We start from the raw sequence: 10436 nt of genomic DNA, 5'->3' as shown, positions 1-10436 counted from the left end.
TCCGTTCTGACTATTATTCATGTTCATTACCTATAATGGCCCGGTGATAGTCCAAACATGAACATCATTACTCCTAAAATATCAAAGTGATACTTAAAGATCAACACACTAACAAGCCATATTACTGTTTCCTTTCTTCTTTTTTCAATTAAAGGGTATATTTTTCTGTCAGCAACAATACAATATGTATTTTCTATTTATATGAGACCTCATTTTGTCTCAGAGGAGGGGCATTTTTCAGGTTAGACAGTGACCTGTATGTTTTCAAGTTGTTACTTTTATACTTTAATACTCAGTGTTTTAATTCTCAGGTCAAATACAGGATGATGTAAAACAGAGCCAACAAAGGATTTCTCTTAAATTACCACCTACTGTATGTAAACTCTTAATGTTGAGTAACTCTGAAGCCAGACTGTGGGAAATCATTGCATTTATTGTTTTGAACATCAGATTTGCTGCACAGATGTCCAGTCCGTCTGTCAGGTCAGTGTCATTGTTACTGTGTTCAAATACTGTAGACAGTGTAGTATACTTCATAACCTGAAGTATGGCTGGGCAATATTAAATCAATATCATGGCATTAAGAATATTTATCCAATATTAATATGGCAAATTAATGTAAAATCACAAATAAAACAAACTGATGGTCAGTGCAACCAACCATGTTCCACCGTCATACATTACACATCAGACAAAACTCACATGTAAAACAACTTGAATTCATCATTTTGCTCACATTAATTAACCTGGAAAACTAAATTGTGTTAAACAACAGCACAATATGTTCATATTACTGCAATGTTTCCACTGAAAGTCAAAACAATAAATTATCACCCATCTTTAATCTCAATCTTTGTCTATTCATTTGATCTTGAAATGTAATTTCACTACTACATATATCAGATGTTAATCCATAAAAGAGTGCAAGTGCAATTGGGTAAATAAAAGGATATAAAAAGCCACTGCCGACTTCAAGAAAGAAAAAAAAAAAAAAAAACTACATAATGTAGTGTGCATGTGAATGTGATGATCACCTTATGACAAAGCTGGTTACATAATCTTTGCTTTCAGTCAGCACTTGAGTGAGTTTGTGGTTGGACATTTTTCCGCCTACAGGTCAGCCTGCTTTGCTCTGTCCCGACGTGAGAACCAGACCCAGCGCTGCAGCTGGAGACTCTTTACAGCTCTTCACACGTCTTCAGCAAATCCTCCAGAAAACTGACCACTACCTCCTTACCTCTCTCCTCCTCTCCGCGTCCTTCCCCTTCAGCCTTCAACTCTTTCAGTCTGATCAGCGTCTGCTGCAGACGCCCGATTCTCTGCTGCGGGTTGAAACCATCCCCTCCTGTGTCCTTCTCTCCCTCTGCCCCCTCTCCTCCTCCTTCCTCGGCTCTGAGATATCTGATCAAATGCCCTTTGATGCCCCTACCCTCCTCGCCAGCCAGCGATGCCCCGAGGGCAGGCATGTCGTGAGGCTGGCTGACGCTGAGCAGGTGCAGGAGAGCTTGTGAGAGTGTGTGTCGCAGGCTGGCACTGTAGCGGTACTCCAAGAAGTCGTTTGTGTCTTCGCTGTTCTCGAGCGCCGTGGCCAGTGAATGCCACACGCAGCTGAACCGCTTTGTGTCCCCGTAGCAGCCGCGGCGGGCAGGAACTGCCAGGGCAGCGGCCGATTTGATCCTCACCTTGAAATTCTTACAGGAAGTAACAACGTGGCAGAGGGAGGAGAATGCGTCGCAAGACCACAGAGCTGAGTCTAAGGGGAAATAAAATACAGATATTAAGTTAATTACGTTAATTTAGACATGTGAAAAACATTAAAATGTAAACTGAAATTCATATCAATCACTGTTGGATACATTTAACAACCCATCAACAAACAAACCCTGTGATACTGAAGAAGATTCTGTTGCCCAGTTTCTAGTCTTTGTAGTAAGCTAAGCTAACTGCCTGCTGGCTCTGGCTTCATATTTAGTATACAGACATGACTGTGCTGTCAATCGTCTCACTAAAGTCTCAGCAAGAAGGTAAATAATAAGTGTATTTCCCAGAAATGTTGAACTATTCCTTCAAAGCTGTATCATGCTTTTCTTGGCTGTATGTAAGCGAACAAGTTATTTTATACTTGTACAGAGCATTAATGCCTTTTTTTCTTTTGTCTTTCACATCCCGCTACCAACAGGAAGTTGGACCAACCTATCAGCTTGTGTTTTGAGAGAGTACACCGACTCCTCTTTGAACCTACTGTTGTCCTCTCTGCATAGATGACCAGAGACGTGCGTGTGTTACTCAGCAGAACTAAAATTCTGGTGTAAATTTTATAGATTTTTTTTCTTTATTCAGACAACCTGTAACGTGTCAATCAGCTCTAGTGTTCTACAGTCATGGTCATGCATCTCTCTGATGTAGAAATTTACATCAGAGTGAGTGTGTCACATTAACTACAGGTTTAAAACATTAGCTGAAACAAACAGCATCATCAGATCTTCGATAACTACCTGAGTCTTTATGCTAAGATGAGGTATTCATGCTGAGGGCAAACACAGGTGAATTCCTGAGGGATGAAGACTCACCGAGTGGCAGGGCGGGGTTTCTGAAAGCGTTTCCCAAGGCGTAACAGGCGTTCCATCTGACCTTCATCGTGGCCTCTGATTGGACAGTTTTTACGAGCGCACGGACCGCTTCCTCCAGCGGCCGTTGGAAAGCAGACCTGGTTAGTTGACTCTGACGAAGGAAATGAAGCAGATTCCCGAGTGCTCGCACTGCGTTGCACTTCACCTGGGAGGTTCAAAGAGAGGACGCACGTTCAGAGAGATGAGAGCCAATCAAAAAGAATACTGGGAAATGATGTCATCACAGGGCAGATATTTGATTCTTCATTAGTACTCTGGGGTTTTTTTCATGGCATTGGCTTAATTAAGATGCTTCTACGGGGGACGTGCTTTCCTTCATTAATGCTACATAACTTCATAGCAGAAAAAAATAAAAGGCAAGAGTTAACGATCTTCTTTCTCTTGTGTGTGAAAGTGTGAATATTCTCACCCTGTCTTTGTCAGCTGATGCTCGAGTAGCTGCCTGCAACATCTTGAGCAGCAACATGTCTGACAGCTCTTCTTGGAAGTCCACACCTACACTCTCCCTGACATAGAGACAGCAGATAAACAAATTAAACACAGCTACGGACAGATTATACAGTATAGCTTGAATACTATATCACACTGCTTTTTATCAATATCAGTTGATCTCAAAACATTTTCTTTGTTAATGACATGATGAAAGAAAGTAAAGTTTTATTTTGAAAGATAAGTGAGGGATCAATGCTTTAAATGGATTCACCATTAGATTATGTTAATATACCATTATAAAGGAGATTACAGTATGATTTCTAAAGCTTCATCTCAGCACTCTGTATGCTTTCTTACATATTGACAATAAGTGTGTCTGTGAGATTCCCTAGCGACCAGGCAGCCTTGGCACGGACGTTTGGAGATCGATCATCAAGGGCGGCGAGGATCGTGTTTGCTGTATCTGCCACGAACATCACATCCTGAAAAAGATACCACAACCTCAGAGCAGATCCTTGTACGTCTGAAACATGTTTGCTGTTCTGCAGTTTTTCCAGACGTAAATCTCTTGACAGAATTTTAAAGATTTTACTTGATGCTCAGTATGCTCATGGTTGCCTCCTTACCTCTCTCAGACAGGGGAACAGGATGTAGACTCCCAGAGCCCTGACAGCCGCAGTCTTCACCAAATAGTTTTCACTGTAGGTCAGCCCCAGCAGCACGGTGATGCACATCAGCTGGGTCTTTTCCTGAAAACAATGTTACACATCACACATGACAGATTCCAGTGTGGGAACAGACAGAGCTCAATCGTAGTGAAACTCACAGGCAGCTGTGCGAAGGCCTGCGGCAGGATGGAGGAGAGCGTGTCGCAGGCGCTCGTCTGCAGCATGGGATGTTGTTCATTCTGCAGCGCTCCGTTCAGCGGACCGCTCAACACTTCTGACCAAAACTGGACCACCTATATCATGTACAGATATGTATGAAATGAAAGCAACTTAAAATTTAAATTTTCACACACCTCATGGTGTCTTTCATCAATACATCACCTGAATGAAAGAGGAAAGAATCTAACACAATAAAAAGGAAACAAACAGCAGTAGGAAATAAGTGTCTCTTAACTAATTAAAACAAGTTTAGCCTGATAATCGTATAAAGACAGTGTGTACGTACTTGGCTCATGGGGACCCTCGAACTCTCAGGCACATTGTTCTCTGCTCTGTACTGCTGGATGATTCCTGTCCCCAGCTCCTCTAGTAACTAGACAAAAGTTGATGACACAGATATCACTGCCTGGTTGTTACTTATGTCATTTCTAAATATGTGAAATTTTTTTTTTATTTACTCCATCAGAAGAAATACAGGGCCTTACCTTTGCTCCGTGCAGTTGTATGGAGGGGTCTGTCTCCCCGAGGCAGCGTGCGCTCACCTGCCCGATCTCACACAGACATGCTTGGGCTAGAGAGAAGTAGCCACGTACCAGGTGGGACAGGACCTGAAACACAGTGATACAAGACACACTTTGAAAAAAAACAAAAAAAAACTCACGTTCAGATTTCAAAAATGTCTAACTGAGGTTTTCTTTTGTGGTTTCTATCTCACCCACTATCTTTCACCTGTAGAGCTTCTAGTCGGACAGGGGAGGGCTCCAACACAGCACCTCCTCCTGTTCCCGCTCCCTCGCTGTCAGACTGGTCCTCTCTGGGCTGAGTGACCAGCGACACACACAGCTGCAGCAGCCACGGCGGTGAGCTGTCCTCCTCCGCCGGTGTGCGAGGAACGTAGGGGGAGTGTGTGTGCGAGCTGCGCTGGGAGGGTGTGACTGGTGTGCGACAGGGAGAGGACACTCCGTCTCTTTGTCTCCAGCTGAGAGCCGAGTCTTGAGGCGTGAAGGAGCCGCTGCCGCTGTCCGGCTGTCGGAGGAGGAGCTGCACCTCAGGGAGAGGAGCCTGAGTCGTCACCAGAGCCCCGTAAAGTGTCAGGACCGACACACGCACATTCACATCTACAGACAGAGCGCAGTGGTTTTAAAAGAAGCACAATTTACTGACCTGTTATTTTAGAGTGCTGACAAAATACAGACCTCTGTGGCGCACATAAGGACGCATCTGCTTCCAGAGCGGGCTGAGCAGACCAGGTCTGAGACGATGGTAGGGAGCGTTGGCCACCAGATAGGCCAGACACTAACACCCAGGAAAGGAGGAGATAGGCTGTTAGAATAATAAACCTACATGTGAGAGCTGGGCACTATGTCAGCAGTTTGTTTTAGGCTCATTCTGTTTTAAGGTCTAAATCTGGAGGGTGCAATTATTATGTGGCAATATCTTTGAATCATTTCCCCTTTCGGTCCAGAGTGAAATATATTGATCATTTTTATTCCTATTGTGCAGAGGATGAATAATTATGATTTGGGTCAACCTCTAAACTTTCCTGTACATGGTGCGGATCAAAACGTACGGAAAGCAAGGCGGAGCTTGACAATTCATGCTTGACCTTGGAAAAAACAGTTGTCATCATAAGTGCATAAATGGACCAAGTGTTAACGTTTGTGGGCAGCCAACATGGCTTCACTTTTAGTTTGTTCATTGCTTGTCTTGTTAAAGTGGAACTGGTGAAACTCTTTAAACCTGTAGCTGTTGTTAAAATTGTACTCTGCCAACCTCCACGACAATGTTGGACTGACACTGGAAAAAATCGTTGTGGGAGAACAAGAGATGTCTGTTTTTTTTCCTTATCAAAACCTAGTGCCTACATTACCCACAATGCAACTCAACTGTCAACAGTAAAATCAGCACACTTCCCCATTACTCTTTCAGCAGGCAAAGGTGGAATCACACATGATAAGTAAGCTGTGTTTACCAAGTGTTAAGTTATCGTACCTTTATGACCTGTGTGAGCGTCTGAGGGGCGGTCTCAGCCAGCAGAGCCAGACTGAGAGCACGGTGCAGTTCTCTGACAGCAGTAGCCAGTGAGAAGGAGAAAGGGGTGTAAGATGTACGAGGAGACGCCGTATCTTCAGCCACAGCCAGGAACTGACGCGAGCCATCCAGCATGGCCGACAATACCTGAAGCGCACACGCACGTACCTGAGAGAGAGGAGAGGTAGATGTTACGGTCATACATGTGGAGGAGAATTATAACATGAGTGAAGTTATGTTGTACCTTTGGCAATGGGTCCTTCAGTATAATTGTGATCAGGGTGAGAGGTGGTGGTCCCCCGACAGGAGATTCAGGGATGAATGAAGACCAGTACCCGTACAGGGTCCGCTTTTCAACACCTTTCACCACTGCTAGTAAACAGTGCAGAGCTCCCTGTCGCACACGACCATGGTAAAGTCTGAAAGAGATAAATACCGCAGGCCTCAGGATTTCTCACTCGTTCAGTCAGTGTAACAAACTGTGTCTGCTTTTGCTGTTAACATTAACTGACACTAGGAAAAACTTTCATGACATACTTAAAACATGTAAAACTTTTAGAAGACATAAAGTTCATTTTGTTCCTCAAATGTAACTTGTAACTTCGTAGGAAATGGCTTTAAAAAGACAAACAAACAAAAAAAACAAACATGCATGTGTGTATGGATGTATGGATGGATGGCAGTTTCTTTCTGTACCTTAATTTGCTCTGTGCATTGCCCTCCGAGTCAGAAAACTCGGAGTCAGAACTGTTTCGCTTCCAGGACGGGTAGAGAGATGTGGCAGAGGGTTTAGAGAAGGACTCTCCCTCCCCTCTGCCTCCCTCTCTTCCCCCTCTTTTCTGAAGTGCAGACACAGCCTCTCTATCATCCTCCTCTCCATCATCCCCTCTGCTCTCCTCAGCGCTCGTCTTCTTCCCCTTTCCTCTGGATTTCCTCTTTTTATTCTTAGGAGAGATTAAACAGATTTGAATGTGGTTCTTACAATAAGTGAGTCCAACAAAAATGATGGCTTGTCTTACCCCTGAGGCTTTGCCTTGCACAGCTGCATCCTTTGGTGGGTCAGAAGGTTTTGGTGCAGAGAGACCCTCATACTGGGGAAGAGGTGCTGGGTAAAGCGCAGCCGGCCACTCGACGCTCACACCTGGAGCTCCCTGGAACATGAGCCTCTGTAGAATACATGCACAAATCTCTAGTTTCTTACCAAAATATAAACTGTCACACAACGTCAGTTACTGAAAAGGGAACAAAAATGATAAAGCCATAGAAAAATCTGCAACTGTGGCAGAGTTTTGCACCTTCATTGTGGCAAGTACAGATCCAAGCTCCTCCCCGCCGCCAAATTTCCACTTCCCACCTGAGAGACAACACTGAAGTCCCTTCAGAGCTGCCTGGATCACCTGCACAGAGGGGACAGGGACAGGAATGGATCAGCTATGACTGAATGCATTTCTCCCCATTCAAATGTTTGTTACATCACACAAATTATCCATACCATGCAGTAGAAGAGCTCATCTGTGTTGGGAGGTTTGGGTGACTGCAGTGTTTGCAGGAAGACTCTGAAACATACACTTCTGTATTGATCATCCAGAGGTGGCTGACCAGGAATCCTGGAGCGAAACAACCAAGAAAGTAAGGACCAAGAAGAAGGAGCATCTAGTCAGAAAACACTACAATACAAAAGCCAATTTGTGACCCGGAATGCAAATAAACATCCTAAATGAACAGATTTTGGACATTATTCTTGGAGTACTAGTAGTAGTAGTAGTGCTCTGTTACCTTTAAGGAAAACATGTATTTGAGAACCAAACAAGAGTTTTCTTGAACACATTCATATTTGAGTGATCAGGGAAGTAACGGATTATACTGCAGTAGCAGTTTTGAGAAGTTTCCCTAAAGTTTTGATATTTTTGCCATGATACTGGGCTCTCACTGGAATGTAACACAACTGTGACAGTTGTGAATCCAAGCTGAAAACAGCAGCTGTCCTCCACAAGGCTACAAGCTTTCACTGCCACTTCTCAAGCCTACTGGTGTTTGGTGACTTTCACTCTGTTTTTGATGGAGTATAATACGAAGATACAGATGGGGATATTGAAAATGATTATTAGACTAAGAAGATATTTAGTATTAGGATTAGTTTGCTTGTTTCACCTTAGCTCCACCCGAATGTCCATATTCATTCCTTCTGGCTCCTAGATTGATAAACCCTAACTCTCAAGTTTTAAAACACGTCTTCAGAAATCAGATCAGAGACACCATGTCCATGTTTTCACGCAGTCCTCAAACTAGCTGGCTAAATTTATAAGGATGCTAAAGCTTACCTGAGACAGATGTTGGCCATACAGGTGAGCGCAACGCGCCGTAATTCCATATTTGGCTGAGATGGAGCACTATACAGCAAAAGCACTCCATTTTCACCCAGTAAGTCACTGAGGTGCTGTGAATGAGAAAAATCAATGTAAACTTTCAATAGTTATCTTTAATTACAACACACTTTCAGAAAGCTTGTACAAATACCCACCTGGTGGCACTGAGGTCCATTCCCATACACTACTGTGGAGAGTGCCAAGAGGACATCCGAGTGTGTCCATGTACTGCACATTTTCAATGCACTGGCGGTATAGTTCACCAATACATCCAATGTCAGCTCGTCCATTATTACCTTAAAAACAAAAATCAGTGAGAACAAAATAAAAAAGAAAACCTAGTCAGCACATTGGTGGATGTGTAGGCTGAGCTCTGCTGTTGCTAAAGGCTAGTTGTTGTTACCTTTAGCTGATTGAGAAGATGGTGTATTAGCTGGCAGAGTTTGATGACTAAATGTTCTTGACTCAGCGGCACAAGACAGCTGGCATGTTTCAGCAGAGTACACACGTCCTGAAATGGAAATGAAGAGATTCAACACGACCAAGAATTTCTTTCACAGCATCGAAAACATGATTAGAGAATATTTTGTGATGGGATCACACCAGCCGTGACACCCGTCAACATATTGAAGATATGAGTACTCAGCCGAACTAGGCCTTCATTTTTACAATCTCAATTACACACCTGTAAAGTTTTGTGACACAGTTGTGATGCTACTGTGGTGACAAGGTGAGGTCACAAAGTATAATCCTGGATATCATACATGTTGATTTAGCTGAATGCGTAGAAGCTTGACACTAATACAAACTAACAATTATTTTCAATCTCTATTTATGGGTCTGATTCTTTATTAATTTATAATAAATTCATCATTTAGGATATAACATTTTTGAAAATAGTATAGAGAGATTTCTTCAAATGTCTTGTTTTGTCTGATCAACAGTATAAAACTCAAAGATATTTAATTTACAAATATAATATTTGCAACTAACCCATAATTGCCAATGAACTTTCTGTCAACCAACTAATCGCTTCATCAACCAGCCATTTCAGCTCCAGTCCACCTGTATAATTCAGGGTGTCTGGGGAAATAACAACACTGCCATGTGTAGCAGGGGGCAATAAGTACCCAAGTCTTTTTTTGACCTGGGGCCCACTAGGACGTTAAGGCACACCAGTGAGTAAAAGCAGGTAGCATTTTCACATGCACTCAATGAGCACTTTATTAGGAACGCCTACTTATTCATACAATTATCCAATCAGCCATTAATAGCAGACAGGCTGGTTCAAGTATTTCTGAAACTGCTTATCTGCTGGGATTTTCTTTACTCAGAATATTGCTAAAAACACTCACAGTCCATATCCGAATAAAGGCAAAAACTGCCCAAAAAATGGGCCAGAATCTCAAAGGAAAACCTCCAACATTTTGACTCATAGAAGTGAGGTTGTTTCGAGAGCAAAGGGAGGAACTACCCAGTATTAATATGGTGTTTGTGATGAAGTGCTCGGTGAGTGTATGTGAACAAAGTTAATGCACACTACTTAAGTTTGCATGACATTACCAGTTTCAGACAGACACATTAGGTTTATATGGATCTAGGTTTGGCTGCTGTTGCTGTGTTTGTTCCTGTCTATGTTACAATGGCACCATGTAAACCTGAACGTTTACCAGCAAGTTCAGGGGCTAATTGTTGAAGTTTTTCAGTATCACGAGTTACGACAAGCGTCTCTACAATACCACAGAATATCTGTTACCTCTGGTCGGATGTTGATATTGGGGTAGAAAGTTTTGTTGTAGTTTTCGGACAGCAGCTGGTCAAACAGCAGGTTGAGCTCCTCTCTGAGTTGTCCGGACTCTGCTCGCAGAGCTCGGAGCTTTGTGGCGCAGCGGGAAAACTGTTTCTCGGCGTCGGACGGCGAGCCGATCTGCCAACCGTCCGCCCCCATGGGAGTGAACGGGCCGGCCTCAGTCAGAGACATCGGGGGGAAAGCACGGCCAAGACCCGGTGCTGACAACCCGGTTTGAGCCGCCATGTTTTTGCCCTCGGAAGTATTTCGCTTGTTTGGTGGTTCTCGCGCTTCCTTTCAA

The 10436-nt window shown here is 43.4% G+C and overlaps 1 protein-coding gene across 2 annotated transcripts; it reads right to left on the bottom strand.

The window, feature by feature from the left end:
• Nucleotides 1–413: 413 nt before the first annotated feature.
• On the bottom strand, nt 414–10414 carry heatr6 (HEAT repeat containing 6). 2 transcript variants are annotated; one of them, XM_056396478.1, is made up of 20 exons: nt 10103–10414; nt 8750–8857; nt 8502–8642; nt 8302–8417; nt 7473–7587; nt 7276–7377; nt 7000–7146; nt 6677–6924; nt 6225–6399; nt 5942–6148; nt 5146–5245; nt 4679–5067; nt 4435–4557; nt 4236–4322; nt 3889–4023; nt 3689–3811; nt 3420–3544; nt 3040–3136; nt 2571–2775; nt 414–1753 (listed from the first exon to the last, which is right to left on the bottom strand). In XM_056396478.1, the coding sequence occupies exons 1-20, from the start codon at nt 10379–10381 to the stop codon at nt 1179–1181; spliced, it is 3597 nt and encodes a 1198-aa protein (XP_056252453.1). In that variant the 5' UTR covers nt 10382–10414; the 3' UTR covers nt 414–1178. The 2 variants fall into 2 exon arrangements, with proteins under 2 accessions (XP_056252453.1, XP_056252452.1); XM_056396477.1 differs by having other exon boundaries at nt 6677–7146.
• Nucleotides 10415–10436: the final 22 nt, after the last annotated feature.

Source organism: Seriola aureovittata, chromosome 15 (assembly GCF_021018895.1).
Source record: "Seriola aureovittata isolate HTS-2021-v1 ecotype China chromosome 15, ASM2101889v1, whole genome shotgun sequence".
In the NCBI taxonomy this organism is placed as follows: domain Eukaryota; kingdom Metazoa; phylum Chordata; class Actinopteri; order Carangiformes; family Carangidae; genus Seriola; species Seriola aureovittata.
Note: the sequence above shows the minus strand (reverse complement) of the source record. Positions and strands in the feature narration are given on the sequence as shown.

What these genes read in the sequence shown, in the direction of transcription:
- heatr6 (XM_056396477.1), bottom strand. Translation starts at nt 10,381, where the DNA reads ATGGCGGCTCAAACCGGGTTGTCAGCACCGGGTCTTGGCCGTGCTTTC. An exon ending in ATCTTCTCAATCAGCTAAAG is followed by an intron (nt 8,643 to 8,749) that starts GTAACAACAACT and finishes TTTGTTTTTAAG; the next exon opens with GTAATAATGGACGAGCTGAC. An exon ending in TCCGACTAGAAGCTCTACAG is followed by an intron (nt 4,558 to 4,678) that starts GTGAAAGATAGT and finishes ACTGTGTTTCAG; the next exon opens with GTCCTGTCCCACCTGGTACG.